Genomic DNA, 19,652 nt, shown 5'->3' on the forward strand with positions numbered 1-19,652 from the left:
TATATTATAGAAATTTAATCTGAAATGTATTAATTTCATTTGTTTTATAAAATTATCTACTGGAATGTTTTTAGAATAAAATATTATGATAATTTTACTGAATAAATTGTTTTATTTAGTTGTCTAAAAGAATTCAATAACGATTAACTAAATGATTTTTGTTGGGTCTGATCACCCAGAGGCCGAAAAAACGATGACTGCTTTTACAAATTTAGTTTAATGCCTTAAATTTTAAATGAATTTTTTTTTACTCGGACGGTCATGAAAAATTCCAATTTTTTGATTTTTCTTGACAGGAAGGTGTGTAGAATATTCTCTCCGAAGGGTTTTTCTGGTCTTGAAAATCATTATTTTCAATTCCGGACAAGTATAATCACTATGCTAAAAGAGTAGTGCAACTTCTGCAATTGCAGTGCAATTTCTACGAAAAAATAACAAATACCTTAAAATGTAAAATTATCACGACGCGACAATCGATTTCCCCTTTCTTAACTTTGAAAGCAAAAAAGTTGTATACAACGTTCACATCTTCGATGTGAACGTTGCGCGCTTTAAATATAAAACGGGCTTAGTAATACCAGAATAATTTAAAGAGAATACAGTTTTGTTGTTGAAAGTTAAATCTTTCCCACTTTCGAAAAATGCGCGTTTTTGAGCAAAGAATTAAATAATTGCTTCTTCTCTACTCTTCTCTAAATATATCATAAGAAACAACGAAAAATGCGTCTAAACTCTGGTATTGTTTAGAAACTTGGTCTCAAACATTCAACTGCTTTTACTAAAGCGAACTGTTAACGAGTTTTTTACAAAACTAGTCCAGGTAAACCTGCAAGAAAAAAGAGGCTCATGGGAACCATCACTCTTTATTACGAAAAAAAAGACTCATGGGAACTAAGCACTCTTTAATTAGAAAAAAGGAAAAATACAAGAAAGATTGAAAAATTACTGACCAAGTTCACTACTCTACAATTTTAAATGAAAAATGTGTAACTTTTTTATACGTATAAAACTTTCCTATAAATTATGGATGGACATAAAAAAAACTGGCAAGGAATTACAACTCGAAGATTTATCGAAAAATACAACATCCTAAAAAAAACAGAGCATTTTTTTATTATAAAAAGCAAAATTGATGAAAAAGAAGCTAATAGATGTAAACGAGTTTACTCAACTCTATTTGATAAAATTGACCCACAAAGTTATCTTACTGAACCCAAGTTCGATTACCACTTTTTCAATTAAATTAACAGTTAAGACGTTAAGACTTACATGATTACAATCCAGGTCCTGATAATGATTTATCCATAAATCTTCGCTTAACAAAACACATCCACCACTAAAATACAGATTTAAAAATTGGTAGAAAGTTTAAAAATTTTCAACTTGTGAAAGGATTATCAAATTGTAAATTAAAAAACAAACAACCTTTGATGGACGATTTGTCGCAGGATCGTAAACCTTTTCAACCAATCTTTGACCAAGTTCTTGTCGTAGTTGAGTAAAATATGCCCGAACTTGATCTATACATAAAATACAAAACAAAATTTTCAGAAAAATAAAGCAGCGGACGACCTTTATTTCATGTATATTTTTTATCGATGAGTAACCCCTTCCCCAGAATACACCATTAGTTGTTATTTTTTATCAATGAATAATCCCTTCCCCAGAATTCACCATTTTAATTATTTTTAATCAATAAAAAATCCTTTCACCAGAATTCTGTTAAGTAAAAGCAAAAATTTATAAGAACTTGCATGAAATAGAATATAAAATATGAATAATAACAACAACAAAAACCTTTAATTTTCCAGAAGTCTACTTTTACATTGGGACAATAAAAGGTTAAAAGTGGTTTGTGATTTTAGATAAACATTTTATTTAAGCTTATTTTTCTGAAATCAAACAAGAAATCTATGCAAACAGAAAATTACAACATTTTCTACTCTGTAATTGTTTATGCACTTTTTTTAAAAGAATGTGTCTTGAGTTGTATGTTACTATGCCTCAAAAAGAGCTAGGTTATAGATTCTGACAAATAAAAACTTTGAACCCATTTGGATTATTCTAAGTGTAGAATGGCTTCTACGAAGACTGAGTTAACTGCACAGTGAGGGAAAGATAACCCACTTTCTTCTTCAAATATAAACTTGCTAACTTCTTATTAAAAACACTAAAAGTATTGATAGTTTTTCATATCTAGAAATTCAAATTCAGGCAAATCTATCTAAATTGGTTTATTTACTCCATCCTGGTTATTTGCTTATTTTTTTTTATCTTTGCTTATTTTTTTTTAAGTGACTGAGTCTTTTATCTTTGGTTTTATGGCTCCTCATTACAATTAACTAAATTTCTTTTTCAGTAATACTCTTTTCTCTCATCAAAATCAATATATTAAATATTAAAGCTTTCTTCTCAAAAGTATTGCCTTTCAAATCTTATTCAAACAACTTTTGACACTTGCAGCTTTTAAAGATACTTAGAGCTTTAATACCCTTGTGTATTACTAAGGCTACAAGTATATTTAATGCTATAAAACTAATTATCATAGAAAAAAATTAAAAAAAAATAATTGGTTTTAATGCATAAATATGTGGAGTTACTTTCTAATTTTTATCAAGTTAATCCATTAAGTTTTCTTGCCTTGTTATAGTGCAGGGGTATGAAAATCTTGACTCAATTTCATTTTGACACCTTTTGCATATTTTTTTAAGCCCATGGCATATTAACAGTTCTGAAGTGGATTTTTAACCTATTTTTACTACAACTCATCCTGGAGTAATATTACTATTTGCAGTGTTACTAACATTACATACAAAAAAGTTAGTTTCTAGCCATCAGATGAATGTTTCCTAAAATATCAGATGCCAGTGCTAGTGTGTTCATTAGGTCATAGATAAAATAGATGTTTGCACTAGAAGATCTTGAAAATAAAATTACAGAGAAGATTCTGCTAGCACATTCAGCAACTTGACATATCTCTGAATTAGAAATATGTCAAGTTGCTAGATATATTAGCAGAACCTCTCATACTACCAAAATTTAAAACCTACCAACAAATAATGAAACAAATCATGGAACAAAATTTTAAATGTTTCAAAATCAATTCAGAATTTTATAGGTGCAAATCAACATGATTCAATAGTTAAAAAAATCAATGATACATCATTGCAAATATTTGAAATAGATATCAAAAAAGGATTTTATCCCAAATTATTACATACTACTCTAAAATTTTAAACCATTTTTTTTAATTCAATAGAATATGTTGTAGAACTTATAATTCCTGCTAAACTTGTAATGAGGCAAATCATCCATCTATCCATTCATACATACATACATACTTTATTCTGATAAATACAACCTTATTCTGAATTTAGTAGCAAAATTATACTTTGAAATGATTAATTGGACACAATGTACTGTTACACCTTTGCCACTGTCGACCAATCAATTATACTATCTCATATACCAACTTAATTATGACCAGCAACTTGTACTATTTCATATACTGTGCCATTTACAAGTTGTAGAAAGGGCAATTAAAAACATCCTAAATGTTATATGGACATATAAATAACCCTTGATGAAATGCATGCGGTTTTAAGATACCATCTAAAAATAAGCTTCATAACTTAATTTCATGGAATGACACATAAACTAAGAACCTGATTACCTGATTCATTTTTATCCTGAGGTTTTCCATATAATGCATTTAAAGGAAATTTAGCATCACCAGGGATATCAAAGTTCAAAATTGCTAATGTTGCCATTTCTTTTTTGGCCTCTTCTTTTGTTGCAATCTAAGAAATTTTTGAGTTTTCAGTATGATATAGATAATCATAATCAAAGTATTTTGTAGATTGGTAAATAAATTAAAAATTGATGTTATTAAAAAATGAAAAACCTTTTAAAAAGTAATAATAAATTTAAAAAAATAAAGACTATTCACTTTTTGAAACAGTAGTTTTAATTCTAAAAAAGACATTAAATATATTATTTTTTAAAATGATCTCATTTTGAAACTGTTAAACATTTTATAACCTTTTTCAGAATTTAGAATTATGAAAGTAAGTTAAAAACCATTGTGGCTTAATACCATTCATCAATAAAAACTTATGTATTTATACAAATTTTTTGTAAATAATTTTAATAACACACCTTCTGTAACTTCTTTAGACATTCAGTGACGTACAAGGTAAGGTAGATTAAAATTCGATCAGCAGGTGTCTAAAGACATATAAAACAAATTTATATTCCAAATATACCAGTGTATAAGTCAAGAATTTAAACTACTTAAAATAGGTCAAAGAAGTTAGTAGAAAAGTAGACAAAAATATTAGTATATGGAAAATATACCTCATTGATGTATTTATTGTAAAACATTAAACAACTATTTTTTGATAAAATACAAGATTGACTTACACACTGGGTCAAATTATGCACTGTTTTATAAAGTATGTAATTAAAAAATCCCATATGATGCATATTGCAAAAAACATAACTCTCTCACACCCACACACAACTAATGACACCAACAGGTTCACTAGATAATTACTTTTTTATGAATTTGTCAGTTTAAGTCCACATTAAAAGAAATTACCAGAAAATGTTTTTAAAAGGTGCACAATTTTTTTGATATCAGGTAAACTGTTGAGAAGCTTAGTCACAGTCAAGATTTTTTTTAAAAAAAGATTTTCAGAAGATCTAAAATTTGAAGATCTGAGTCAAAAAACATCATTTATGAAGGATGGCTCTAGGATCAGCAACAAGAAAAGAGCAGTTGTGTCACAAATACTTTGAAAACATTTTAAAAAAACAGGTGACTTCAAACGTCATCCAGGATCTGGTAGATTAAAAAAGTATAGATTGTAAGAACAATATTTTATTTTTTCAACCCAAGGTTAAGTTATTATGAACTAAAACCATAAACATGTGTTTAGAAGCACAATTACAAACATTTTACTCAAGATAAAGATTGTTCTTTATACAGTCATTAGAAAATTAATGATGACAGCTCACAGGATTAAGGTGGTGTAAAGAATGAACTGCTTGGTCTATGTAAAAGTGGAAGCAAGTAATTTTCAGTGAGTATACTAGCTTTAAAATTTTTGTTACAAGATTTAAATCTGAAAACAATATCAACCACTTTGTCATACCAAAAATGAGTGCTGATATTTGGGACTGCTTTAACTCTAATGGATTAGGTTTGTGTTATATCAACACAAGTCTAATCAACCAACAAACTTACAGAGAGACATTAAGAGAACTGTATGGTTCTATCACCAGGTATGCTGATTAATCAAAACAAAGATATGGGTCATATTGGACAAGCAATTTGTCTAAGCAGCCTAAAACAAGAACTAGATACCATTTAGAGAAGAGTTCAAACAGAAACTTATAATAATCTTGTTAAATTAATTCAAAAGAGATTCATAGCTTGCAGAAAGAAAAAAAAGGAATTTTAAATTCTAGTTTTGATATTTATTATTGTTGTGTCAATTTTGATCTTTTTTTTATTGATAATATTAAAAAATACAATTATATATTTAAGTAAAACATTGATGCAAAATTTAAGATTTATTTTTTCTTGAAATCAAAATAAAAATCAGTTCAATATCTACCTTCTATCTAAACATATTTTCAGCTAAACTATTTATGGTAATCTAAAATTACGCATATTCAGCAAAAAAATTGGTAATCTACATTCAAACCTTAATTTCATAGTTTTTGAAGAATACATTTGCTTTGAAGTACTGTAGAGTTTCTTCAATTATGTCTGCAGCTCCATTGCCTAAACAAATTTAGGTAAACAAAACGACACATAGTAGAAGTTGTACATCTTTTATAAACATGTTTTGTAATTGTGTTCATTAAACTTTTGTAAGAATTTAATTTCCAACAGATTATAGATTCCTCTTACTATAAATATAATTTCTTTAATCAAATGTAAAAACTTAATCATATATTGACACAAAAATATTAAGAATTAAATTATTAGCTACTGAAGATTGTTATGTTACAATTATTATTATTTTTCAATACAAATGTTTAGTTATTCTTAGTAAGAATATTTAATTTTGCATTTTAAATAGAAAATCTTTAGTTCTTTTTAACAACCAAGTGACTCTCTTCTTGAAGGCAAAAATCAAACTATTCTTCAAATCATTCTTTGACTAGAAAATTGATTTGAAGAACTGCTTGAAAATATAGGTAAGAATTTACTGTTAACTTTAAGTAGGTAAGAATGCATAAATTTCAAAAATATCTTTAATATCAAAAAATGAAAGTTATATTCTTGGCATGATTAAATAAATATTTTAAGTCAATAACTCTATATAAATAAAATTTAATTTAAATAACTCTATACAAATTTATATAAATAGCAATAACTCTATATAAATAAAATTCAAATTAAGTTACCTGGCGGTGCAGGACCCTTAAACTTAGTATTTAGAGGAAGAAGTGCCATCTTACATATTATTGTAGGAGAATCCAAACTAGAATGATATGCCTAAAAAAAAGGTAAACAAGTGCATTAAAAATATATATTTATTCAATTAAAAATCCTAAGTGTTTAAAAAATAACCCAAATGTTTATTAAGTTAAAGAATTCATGTATAATTTTGGAGCATAATTTTTCCAATACTAACAAACCTTAAAAAATAAACCATAAAAGCCAATCTTTTCAGAAAGTTTTAATATTTGATTAACCAAGAAAGTTGATACTATCAAAAATTGTTCTAGCAAAATAGCATGTTTTTTTATATTACTGAACAAATTTTTAGAATTATCTTTTGAAAAAGAGGGTAGGTTAACTTAAAAATCATTTTAAACTTTTAGAGTTTAAAAAAATTATTTTGTTAGCATAGAATGAGTGTAATAGGGCTAGTTTAGATTAAGAAAGACTCTTTGTGTGTGTGATATGTGTTTTTAAGAAAGAGACAGAGACAGAGACAGAGACAGAGACAGAGAGAGACAGAGAGACAGACAAAAACAGAGACAAAAAATTATGAAACAGTAACAAAACCTAGTGACATCATCAAAAAATAAGAAGCATATCAAATCATATTTAGTCATGATACTGGTGATTAAACTCAAGCTAAGTGCTTAATTTATCAAAATTTTGAAAAATGTGAGAATTTTTTTCAGCTTAAATAATGATTTATTTTATGATATTAAAGTGAAATTGTAACTTCTCAACAGTGATAAAATTAAAATTGAGATGAATTATTCAAATGAAACAATGAGGTATTTTGAGGAAACTCACCGGCATTTTAACAACTTGTTCTCAATTAGCAATCAGTAATTAGTTAAAACTTGACATTAATACTCAATACTTCTTGTAACTATTAGTAACACTCAGGACCAATTCTGATGTCGCCCTTCCTACTCCGCGAAATACCTTTTTAGTCGACTATTTACAAATAAGTTGTAAACCAAGTTGGACGTTTATAACACATTTTTTAAAATCTCTTTAACTTGATTATGTTCACTACCCTTGTTGTTCTTACTGAGAAAATAGAGCAGAAGAATCTTTTAGAAGTAGCAAAGAGTTTAATGTAATTGAAACTTTATTCAATGTCATGCGGAATAACAGTACGATGTATTGAAGATTTTAGGGATTGTTCCCATGTTTCCTCTATTTTTGCATAGAAAATTTCCATTAAAAAGCCAAGGAATTCTCCATATATAAGACGATGACACAATCTCTTCTCGTCATCCTCAGTTTTCTGTTTGTACAGTTTGGGAAGACCATAAGCTAATAATAAAAGGGGCAAATTGACTCTTCTTAATTGGAGCCATATTTTATTTGTTAAAGGTGTAAACATAAACAAACTAACAATTGTTTATAAAAAAATTATAGAGATGTTGAAGGGTTAAAAGCTCTGTGTAAAATCCTTAAAACCATAGATTTTTTCATTTTCTTTTAAAACACTGCTTCTGAATAATTTCTTTTTGACTAAGATATGAAAATCTTTTGATGCGTTGCACTAAGAAGCAAAATTCTAAAAAAAGGTAGCTGAAATTTTTTAGTCATCAAAATTTAAATCAATAAAATGTTAATACATACTTTTAAAATTTGTATTACTTTGTACTGAAGGCATAAAAGTTAAAAAAAAACTTTTCAACTAAAAAAATAAAATAACTAAAACATAAACAAAATTTTTATAACTGTTGAGTAATCAGAAATATACGGGATAATACTATGTACAGTAACTTTGAGAATTACGAATAGCAAAATATTAACAAAAAATTTTCTCATATTATGTAAAATAAATTATTAACTAACTAAAGCGTAAAGGTGTGTTCTTTAAAAATAAGGATAGTTCGTTTTTTTACTAAAAAACTGTCATTTTTTCCAAAAATGATATATTGAATAGGTCACTAACAAAATTTTCGGTCCTTGGTCGCGAAACGTATCCTTTTTTTTATTATTCTGTTAAATGCTTTTAATTAATCATTTGAGTGATTAGCTTTTTTAAATGCAAGTTATGGCTCTATATTTAGTGTACGTTAAAAGTAAAAATAATAAGATAGTAAAAATAATAAAAAAATAATTTCCAAAAAATTCAGCCTCACGGTTTTTTTTTTTTTTTTTTTTATTAAGCAAAAGTCCAAGAGTAAAACATTGCGGGTTTCTCGCGTTGTGAATAATCTGTTTTGATTTACTCTTAAAAACTTGTATTTAAATTTTATGGTCACTCTGTAATAAAATCGTATTATGCCGTTGCTATATACGATATAGCTATGTGGTTAGATATATATACATACATACATACATACATATATATATATATATATATATATATATATATATATATATATATATATATATATATATATATATATATATATATATATATATATATATATATATATATATATATATATATATATATATATATATATATATATATATATAACCACATTATGTTAGCTACGGTATATATAATTTTTTTTTTTGAAATATAGGTATATATAAACTTTTGATTAAGTTAAAAAAATATACAACATAAAATCATGAGACATGGCTGAGTTGATGTTTCCATTTATAAATGAACAAGAAATAAGAGAGAGATTTCCATTACATGTGTGTGTGTGGAATAACTGTACTGATGAGCTTGATAAGTTACTGAAGTCAAAATTGGTGAATTTTTAAAAAATTTTTTCTTTACTTTTATGTTTTACCAATGTGTTTATTTTGCTGTTGTTAACACTTACACTTTTAAATATTATTAGTGAGTTAAGGAAGCATTTATAAATTAGTAAATGTCAATTTAGACATTTCATTAGTTTTAAATTTTTACTTTAATTATGCAATTATAGACCCATAGGTTTTATCTAGCTCTTTTTAAAATGTCAAATTGTTTACATTAACTTCTGTAACCTTAAAGTAACCATATTTGCTTATTAAATTTTACACAAAGTTAGTCATTCATCCTAAGTACATCTTAAAATTCATATCATAGAAACAAAATATAGTACATTATAAGCATATACATCATAGTCATCCTGCACTTTTAGTATTTTACCTTTTGGTACCTTCAGATAAGGTTTTTGTAACTAGTTATGTTTTTTAAAAAAAAGCTTTAGATATTTGTGGTTTAATACATAAAATTAACCCAAAATAATTTTTTAATGCTCAATTTTCTGTATAAAAAATGATTTAAAAAATTGAAAAGTACATCAATTACTCATTTTTCAGTTTTTGTGAAATTTGAGGAAGTTGTGATGAAAATATTTGGGAATGATAGTTGTGCAAGTTTAATCCCCACTATATTGAAAGACAATAAATAATTACTGTTCAATAACTATGCCACCAAACTAAATATATTTGGGACCTTATTTAAAGAAGGTTTTAGCTATCATTAGATTTATGAACTGAATATACACTTTTTTTTTAAATAAGAAACATGTTTATAAGAAAATAATACTAGAAGCCCCAAAATCTTAAGAAACTATTAGTGATAAATTTCTTTTCGATAAGAAACTTTTTTTATAATGAGTTCAAGGACTATTTCCTAATTTGTATTCTGTTCGAGGACAAATCTGGGGATAATATTTTATTAAATGATATTGATGGAATTCAAATAATTTTAGTTGACTAACTGTAAAACATTTTATCTTACTTGTTAACATGTCTTTAAATTGCATTTTATTTACTTTTTCTCTCTTGATAATCTGAAACTTAAGGAACTCTTAAGAAACATTTAGTACTAAAGTTGTAAAAAAGTACCCTTAATATAAGAAACTTTCTAGTACTAGCCCATTTGCTTGGTTTCTTATTTTTAAAAAATGTCTAGTACAAATTGTTAGTAAAAAAATTTTTAGTTATTAAAAAATATTTTTATTAGCTCTAATCTTAACATGGTTTATAATAACATTTTTCCTTTCAATAAAGTTTTTACTCATTTCCTAATATTAATAAACTTTGCAGCACTTTATAATGTTGTGGTTATTATCTTGGTGTTATCTTACTTATTGAATTATTGTCTGTTTGATAATCTTCTATTAAATTGATTTCTTCTGCAAGCTGATATAGCAAGTATTTTTAATTGTTTTAGTTGAATTAAGGGGTACAAATTCAAGAAACATATTGTTACTATTGGAGAAGGAATGTCAGTTTATCAAAGTGAAAAAAAAATTGAACATTCATCAATAATTTTTAGGGTATAAAGAGTTTGAGTTGGTTTTGAAGTGGTGTTGTGTTTCATAATATTACCAGCCAAGTTCAACATGCCATATCATAATTTTTTATTCTTAGTTTTGAAGATTTATGAAATTTGTTGATTGGTTAAGTTTTTTATAACAAGTTTTAGATAACAAATTAATGTATATATATAACATTTTCTTACCAAAAGCATTGCCATTATAAATGCATAATTTGTTAGTATAATATTTGTTTTTAATTGTTAAAAACCAAAAAAATCAAACACTGATGCTAACAGAATACACTTTTTTTTTTTTTTTTTTTTTTTTAATAGTGACTTGATGAAAAATTATTTGGTTTTTCAATTTGTTTTAATGTTGCAGCTAATGGGAAATTGGATGCAACTGTTTTAACCACAAATAAAAGCTTGAAATTTTATGGGATTGATTTAATAAAGAGTGTTCTTTTTTAAATTAATTAATGAACTTCAATTAATAAGAGTTAGCATTGATAATCTCTCTGGATCTGGCCTGATTGTGAGAAAATACTCACTAAATCTTTTTGATTGAGTAGAGATATCTATTTAACTGTTATTGAAACTTTTTTTTACTTTATAGTTTAATGTAATTTCTCTTCTGATTGAAATCATTATTATCTTGAGTCCATAAATGCTCTATTATTATTAAGTTAAGCATAACTTCTTTTAAACAGCTGTCCATTTGGAATTTATAAATTTTTATCTGAACAGTAGCAACTTTTATGCTCGAACCAAACGGTTATTAAGTAACTTTATATAATATGCATTTGTTTTCAATAGCTGTATATGGTTTGTAGTAAATAGTTATAAGATTAGTATCAACTGGTGATATTTGACTTTAGTACATTTGTACTATTTGATTTGATCACTAAATGCACTAAATGGTAAAAGTATTAATAAAAAGGAATTAAGATAAAACACCAAATTTAGGGGGGTTTCTGAAATATTGTGAGAAGCTTTTTATAAATTTTGTGAGTGTCCACCAAAGTTACTGAGGAAATTCCACCAATATATTCAAGGAAGAAACATGCAAGCAAGAAAGATTCAAGCAAGGAACATTCAAGAAAGAAATAATCTTTTTTATCTAGCACAGCAGTAATTCCTTTTGCTCAAAGCTCTGCTTTCCACTTTATCAATGAGGTTATAGCTAATAAACTTATTTTTTTTATTGCACTTTGCTTTGTTTACAGCCCTTTTCACACTTTTAATGTGTTTCTTTATCAGTGTCACAAATTTCTGATGATTCTAAAACTTCTAAAAAATCTGATAATCTGCTTCTAAATGAAGTGAAGAATTCCAAGTGAAGAATTAGTTTCTAAATAATTTCATGCAAGTAACACTTTATGATGTTTCCAGTGGATTTAATACTATGAAAGAAAACCATTGATTTTTAAAAACTTTTGATCGTGCCATCCATAACCCTCTTAAGTGTTAAAAAGAACCTATTTACTACATAAAAAATTTCTCTAGTAAATTTTTTACTTCAATGTTACACAACAAGTACTTGGTATTACTACCTGGTAGATCGATTTTAACAGATTTTTCTGACTCTAATTGAACATTTATTTATTAACTCTGTTTTTTTATTTTTTGAGGGTTTTTTTTTTGGTACGCTGATGTTAGGTAGTTGCATGAAATTTTTTATTTATGGAACAATTATTCAAAACAGTTTTATAGCATAATAAAATAAAGAGAAAGTTCAAATAGTTTGTGCACTTGACTATCAATGAGTTTATATATTGTATATTTAAAAGTGTCTATGTGCAGACTTAAAGCTGATCTTAATGGGCCAAGAAAGCAAACTTTACTTATACACTAAGTCCACTTATACAATAAGCCGACTTAAAAATCCAGTTCACTTTTACATCCAATTTATACAAAGAAACTATATTTTTTAGCATAATCATGAAGCTCCTGACCCACATGGAAGAACACCTCTTTTGCTTGCAATAGCATTAGGGTTTACTGAATCAGTCAAAATTTTACTTAACTATAAATGTGATGCATCTGCTGTTGATAAACAAGGATGGAATGGTAAGATCTTATAACATACGTACTGCTATTTTCATATACAGTTTTCTTTTCATGTACAGTATTATTTTTCTAAATAGTAATTTTTCTTAACTTGAATATAAGCCAATGATTTTTTTAAATACAGCAACTCAAGAAGCTGTTGGAACAGGAGATCCTGAGTTGTTATCTCTCATTATACAACATCGTGAATTTCAGCAGTTTACACATAAGTCAAGTGGAATAAATGATATTCTTGAACTCTTGGAAGAAGTATATTTACTATAATTTGATTTTTAAATTAAGTTTTTTCAGTTGCAAACCATCTTAAAAGTGCATCAACTTTTACAAAGAGTTGGGGGCAATATAGGTCTAGCTTTGGCAGTTAATTTGCTTTTAAGTCTATAAAAATCTATAAACAGAAAAAAGTATGACTGAAATTTTTAAATACCTATCTATACCAAATACCTATCCAAAAAATCACAAATAAATATTAAAAAAAACTGTTTATATGTTCACTCAAATACATGTACACATAATACAGACAGAATCATGTACAGATGTGTTGCTGCAAACCATGTGTGTCAGTTATAGTTTTTACTAACAGGTTATATTTTTACGTTTTCACATAGCAGACATGTTTTATAGCGTGAATAATATTTAAGATCCAATTTTTAATAAAATATTAAAAAAAAAAAAAAACTTTATATTTCTACCAACTGCTTTTTATATATTTCTCCCTAAATTTAAAATTAGCCAAAAAATATGTTTTTAGTGTTATCATCCATTTTGAATTGTAAAATGGCCATCCTGAAACCTTTTTCTTAAAACAGTTTTAATAGCAAAAAAAGGTTCAGTTATTTGTGTTTTCATACCAAAAGTATTTTGTCAAAAAAGATAACCCATCAATCATGCCCAAATTATATCATAGACATACATCACCCCAAACTAGACCCCACCCCCACCCCTCCTATTTATGTTTTAAAACAAAAAATTTATTTAAAAAAAAATTAAAAGATGTTAAGTTATGAATAAAAATCGGTAAGTTACATTGAAATACTGCATCATTTAAATCAATATTTTCATGTTCTTCTTTTCAATGTTTCTTATGACTTTAGGCGGAAGATTTCTATGTTGAAATGAAGTGGGAATTCTCAAGTTGGGGTAAGATTTTTCTATTTTCAGATGCAGTTTTAATGATCAAAATTAAAGTTTGTGATTTTATCTAAATTAGTTTTTTTGTTTTTGTAGTTTAGCATTTCAACTAGTTATGTTTAATTTATTTGGACATATGTTTAATTTATTTGGATATAGCATTTTTAATAATAATTAAGTTATAGAATAGTCTTTTTATATCTGGTATAGGGGATGTTTTATGTAATTTATTCATTTTTAGTTCCATTGATATCAAGGATGTGTCCCAGTGATAGCTATAAGATTTGGAAAAGTGGTTTGTGATTGTTTTCTTTGTTTGGATGTCAAAACACAGATGGAAAGATATTTTAGGCTTTTAAGAGAGATCAATACATAATGATCTGATCTAATCATTACATAATGAGTCAATATTTTCCTAAAATAATCATTACATAATGAGTCTATATTTTCCTAAAATAATCATTACATAATGAGTCTATATTTTCCTAAAATAATCATTACATAATGAGTCTATATTTTCCTAAAATAACTTCTTGCTTAATATTTTGCTCTGGTACTGAGCAAAAAGTTTTGCTCTGGTACTGAGCAAGAAGTTGTTTTAGAGAAATATAGAAAAAGATGAATATTTTTTATAGATTTTAGGAATGCAGTGAAATATATGGTTACCATGGCAATTTATGATTATAAGTGTCTGATGGCAATGAATTTTTTAATATCTTAAAATTATAAAATTATTTATTTGAAAATTAAATGCAGCTTTAATTTAGTTTTTTTAAAACAATTTGTGTGTTAGGAGCATCAGTTCGTGTTGATACAACATTAGTTGGTTTTGATCATATGAGTTGGCAACGTGGAAATAAAAGTTTCATTTTTAAAGGAGGAGGTGGGTGCATACATCTAATTATGCAGTTCCTTTCTCTTTATGTTTTTTATAACTTCTTTAGAAAACGTCTTTTAAGAATGTGAAAAAAAGATTAAGTATTAGTATTGAATTGCTTTTGTTTTTGGTTTTTACGTTCTTATTTAGCTCGTAGCAGTCATTTTTTTGACATTGACCATGATACCAAGTCCTACTGGAAAGAGTCAATAAACATACGGTTATTTTTTTAATTATCAACATTTAAAATGAGTTTTGTCAACTTATGTAAAATGCTTTTAAAAAACATTTTACATAACTTGACTAAATGTTTTAATCAAAATCTTTTCTTTGGGCTTAATTACAAAACTTTTCTTTAGAGATGAATCTATTAAATTATCTTCACTGCACCCCCCTGCATCTGTTATCAGTTCCAGATTAAGTTCAGCAAATGTGACAACTTCTCTTGATCATAACAATATTAGTTTTACAAGGTGAGGGGTTTGTTCTTCATTTAGATTTAAATTGTTTTCTTGACTTAAATTATCCTTTTTATTTATCTGGAGTAATTTCATTTGAAATCAAAACTAAAGAACTTATTACTGGTCTATTAACCAACATGAAAAGTTAAGAAAGACTTCAGACTTAATATAAACATTAGTGTTTATATTTTTAGCTATGCTACTCCACAAAAAAATTAATGCATAATATTTTTTCTCACAGTTTAAAAATAAAAAAAAAGTTAACTAGAAAAAAAGGTTTTTCTATTAACAGCCTTTTAGAAAAACTATTTTAAAAAGGTGTTAATTTTTTATATGTAAATCTCTTGATAATAGTAGGAAGGCTATTGTATGTCAATAAGTTAATTATAACTGAAGAGTGATTTGGTATAAACAGTCATTACAATAAAACAAAATAATCAAAGTAACAATAAAAGTTTAAGTGGTTTTAGCCAAATAGGTTGGTGCAAGTTGAAAATGAGTGAATATTTACAAAAATTTTGAGAATTTTTTCTAAGTGTAAAATGTTTTATATTTTCAAAAAATCAGCCATGTTTGCTTCCTTATGAACCAAACAGAATGCAAATTAATGCTTCTTTGCAATTTTTTTCAAAGTTTAAAAAGCCTAAAAATACTTATGCATCTTGTTGTTTGATGCATAAATTTTTTTAGATTTTTTTTTCAGTTTTTGAGCTCATTTTTTTAGGTGGAATCTTCTTATAGTGGATTTTAAATTCTTCATGTTTTAAAATAACTAATTTTGATATAGTTATCAAAAATGACAGTTAAAATTGAAATTATACTAACTTTTTGATAACTTTTATTTGGGAAACATTTCTTTTAACAATTCTATATTTGGGATGATCAATATTTTCTTAGGATGATATGAAAATGTAGAAAACTTAATTTTCATAAAATGTTGGATGATTTCATCTGAAATTACCTTAAAATCAAGAATAGGGAATTGTATAAGTCATATATATGTTATTATTTATAATGACTCTTTGGTACACTTAACAATTAACATAATAAACTCTGTGTGTAGAAATGTGTGTTGTTCATAATCCTTTCTGATAGTAAAAGAAGAAAAGAATTTTTGTAATACCTTTGGTTAACTATTTAAGGCAGAAAGGTGGTTTTTTGGGCCTGGGAGGTGATAAGGTAGACACCATCAATGGTTATCAAGCCAAAGTTTTCAGTGTATCAGGTGTAGAATTTGTCACTAGAACTCGTTTAGAGCATCTTACACAAGAAGATATAAATAGAATACAAGGTAGTTTAACAAAATCCAATGTTTTTTATACTATGTAGTAGTAAACAACGATTTGACTTTTTAAATGACTATTTTCAGCATTTAATTTTTTTCTATAATATTGTTATATTTATTGTTTGATATATTTATTATTTCTTCTTAACATTTTCACATTTGATTTTACTGTTTTTACCTGATTTTGTAGAAGAGAGACAACAAGCTGAATCACGTGTACCATCTATGTTAAATTTCATTCACAAAACAGAGATCGAGGAGGTGATTTTTTGTTTATCCACCAAACTATAATTTTTGATTAAGATGGTTTTCATAATTGTAAATGATACTTGGAATTAAAATTTCAAAAAATTTCTTCTTCATTTTATTGATTGCTTTTATTAGTTTAATGTTGATATTTACTGTATTTAGTTATTGTAACTATTTATTTATAGTGCATAAATGCGCCTGATGTTAAAGATGCAGAATCAATGAACCCATATCATTTATCAATAGTTGATTATTTTAATCCGAAATGTCACCCAAATAAAGATGTTGGTAGACTACGAAAAATGACTTTAGTTCGTCAGAAATTCTCTGCTACTCTTGCACTCTCTGATACATTTCCTTTATCTTTGCAAGATCAGGTTCTTCCTGTGATCAACTTAATGGCAAGATGACCTTTTTTTATTTCGTTAGATCATCTTACAAAACCTTTCTAAATTGGATCAATAAAATTCTTTGACTTATTTAACAACATTTAAATTTTAACTTATTTAACAACATAGTTGTATGTAAATATTTTACGTTATGTACAACTATAATGTTATATATTTATCATTCAATATTTTTAGGCACACAGCAGCTCTCATTTTGCTAAGCTTCGAGATTTTATTGCTCTTCAGTTGCCTGCAGGTTTTCCTTTAAAAATAGGTAAAAAAAAAAAAAGTTGTTTTAATGTTTGCTATATGAAATAATCTTTTTCTTTATTTTTTAATTTAAATGATACTTTTTTAATATCACTAAGAACTAACAACACTGACATCTGTTTCACTAACAACTGTCTAAAAAAGTCTTTTTAAGTTGTTTTTAAAATCTAGAAATCCCTTTGTTTCGTGTATTAAATGCACGTGTGACTTTCAACAATTTGAATGGTATAGAGAACTGCCCTGAGGGAGTTCTTATGCTAGATGATCAGTCAACTTATTCCATATCCATCAATTCAGATTCTGTATCTAAATCTCAGTGTGTAATTGACAAGTCAATCTTTGAGATTCATGATAGCTATAGAGATATGGGGATTGATACAGTTTTTCGCGGTTAGTTTTTAGTTCATTAAATGTTATATTGATACTTTTATTGCTCTAATTTATGCTGTCATGTTGTCTCTTAGATTCGTCTGCTCGAGAAGAAGATGATGAGTTGTTGCAATTGGCTATTCAACAAAGTCTTATGACTCTAGGAGAACCAGAGACTGATGTCCGATCTGATCAACTTTTATGGAATGAAGATTATCAAGAGGAGGTTTTGCCGAGGTTTCAAATTTTATTACAAATTACTACTAGTTTTAAGTCATAATCTTCAAGTATCCATGTGTTCAAATATACATATTTTTCCAACATTTTTTTTTTGTATTTCTTAGAACTGAGCAAGTAAACTTGGGTGGTACAAATTCTCTAGACTATTCAGCTGATTATATCAACGAAGAAGAGCAGTTGAGAAGAATTCTTGAGATATCGGCCATGGAAGTTAATTTTGCTGACCAAAGAAGAAAAGAGGAAGAAGATGAGCTCCAGCGAATTCTTGCTCTTTCTTTAGTGGAAAAGTAAAATTAGATACTAGGATCGATCGCTCTCGTGCAGTTTTTAATTTTGACAATCAATGTCTTCTGGCGTGTAAATAGTGTAAGCTTTGTGGTTCTCACATGAACGAAATAACAAATAAATGAAATTTTAAATGTTTTTATAACTATCATTAATTTATATTTAATTTATTTCGCTGTAAGTTTTTTACTTGGAAGAGCGTTGTAATCAATTTTTTCACTGTAATTGAAATCTATATAATTGAGCCCAACGATGGGCCTAAACAACTAAGGCCAATAAATGAATTCTCCAGCTATTTTCTTTAAATAGTTCAATAGTTGAAAACTCTGATTGTTCTGACAATAACTTTCATTAACCACACCCCTTCTAAACTAAAATAAAGTTTTGTTTTTGTAACATAAAAGCGGCATAGTAGGTGTTAAACCAGGGCCTTGGAAAAACCATAAAACATAAAATCAAAAATTTCATCTTGCAGTCTTGAATCTTGCAAAACTCATGCTGCTTAATGATAATTAAATGTGAAAAGAAAATGTCGCGCAACAATAAAAATAAAGTTGATAAATGTTAACAAATAATCTATTTAAGGAATAAATCTTTTTTGCTGCACTGTTTTATATCTGGACTCTCTTTGAATACTCTAACAGTAATCTAAAAGGATTTTTATGAGCTGGCCAAAATCAAAAAAGTTAGGAAAAAAACTGTAAAAAATTTTTTTAAATATCAAAAATAAACTCAAAAGAAAAGTGTCAGAGGATTTTTCAAAATTCTGCTAAAGTTTTTTAAAAGTTTTTTCACGCTTAAATATCGGTTGAACACGATGAAATCCAATACCCTCTAATCATAAATTACTTGAAAACTACTTAACAGATTTTTGTAAATTTTTTACACTATGAAACTAAGGTATTTATTTCAACCATTTTCTACATTTTTAGAGGGTATTTATTTCAACCATTTTCTAGACTTTTAGATAGAAACCGAATATTTTTGCGAGTACTTGACATCATCTCCTGGACTTTGCCTTGAGTTATTTTTTTGATGCTGCTATTTACTTTTTCTTAAACTTTTCTTCATCTGAAGCGAATTTCTTGCTTTTTATTAGGATTCCTCTAATAATTGATTGATAACTTTCAATAACTCGCTGCTTAAGACAATTTGGAGGATTAACTTTCTCAGGTATCCAGCTTGACGCCATTTTGTTCATACCATTTCTAGAGACTTTTTGGAGTAGTAGATTGTAGCCAAATAAGGGGCAAATATTTTGGGTATTTCATACTTAATGAATGGCAAAAGGTGTTTCTTTAAGCATTCTTACATATAAAAAGTCTTCTAAATAAAATTCTATATGAAAATCTGAGTTCAAAATCTTACGTATAA

The 19,652-nt window shown here is 26.8% G+C and overlaps 2 protein-coding genes across 2 annotated transcripts; one reads left to right on the forward strand and one right to left on the reverse strand.

Annotated features, from left to right (window-relative positions):
- Nucleotides 1-887: 887 nt before the first annotated feature.
- On the reverse strand, nt 888-8,500 carry LOC145184663 (actin-related protein 2/3 complex subunit 3-like). Its single transcript, XM_090094437.1, has 8 exons — nt 7,268-8,500; nt 6,421-6,511; nt 5,712-5,791; nt 4,159-4,227; nt 3,674-3,800; nt 1,426-1,520; nt 1,270-1,336; nt 888-1,089 (listed from the first exon to the last, which is right to left on the reverse strand). The coding sequence occupies exons 1-7, from the start codon at nt 7,271-7,273 to the stop codon at nt 1,274-1,276; spliced, it is 531 nt and encodes a 176-aa protein (XP_089950563.1). The 5' UTR covers nt 7,274-8,500; the 3' UTR covers nt 888-1,089; nt 1,270-1,273.
- Nucleotides 8,501-8,966: 466 nt separating this feature from the next.
- LOC145184196 (ankyrin repeat domain-containing protein 13D-like) lies at nt 8,967-18,562 on the forward strand. The gene is made up of 15 exons (XM_090094438.1): nt 8,967-9,148; nt 12,587-12,722; nt 12,847-12,971; nt 13,817-13,862; nt 14,095-14,148; nt 14,647-14,736; nt 14,881-14,950; nt 15,090-15,203; nt 16,334-16,482; nt 16,667-16,737; nt 16,911-17,126; nt 17,310-17,388; nt 17,556-17,774; nt 17,849-17,990; nt 18,098-18,562. The coding sequence occupies exons 1-15, from the start codon at nt 9,029-9,031 to the stop codon at nt 18,282-18,284; spliced, it is 1,818 nt and encodes a 605-aa protein (XP_089950564.1). The 5' UTR covers nt 8,967-9,028; the 3' UTR covers nt 18,285-18,562.
- The last annotated feature ends 1,090 nt before the right edge of the window (nt 18,563-19,652 follow it).

This window comes from Hydra viridissima, unplaced genomic scaffold (assembly GCF_058129835.1).
Source record: "Hydra viridissima isolate aposymbiotic clone 2 unplaced genomic scaffold, HvirCarnegie_v1 scaffold_7, whole genome shotgun sequence".
NCBI classification, from domain to species: Eukaryota; Metazoa; Cnidaria; class Hydrozoa; order Anthoathecata; family Hydridae; genus Hydra; species Hydra viridissima.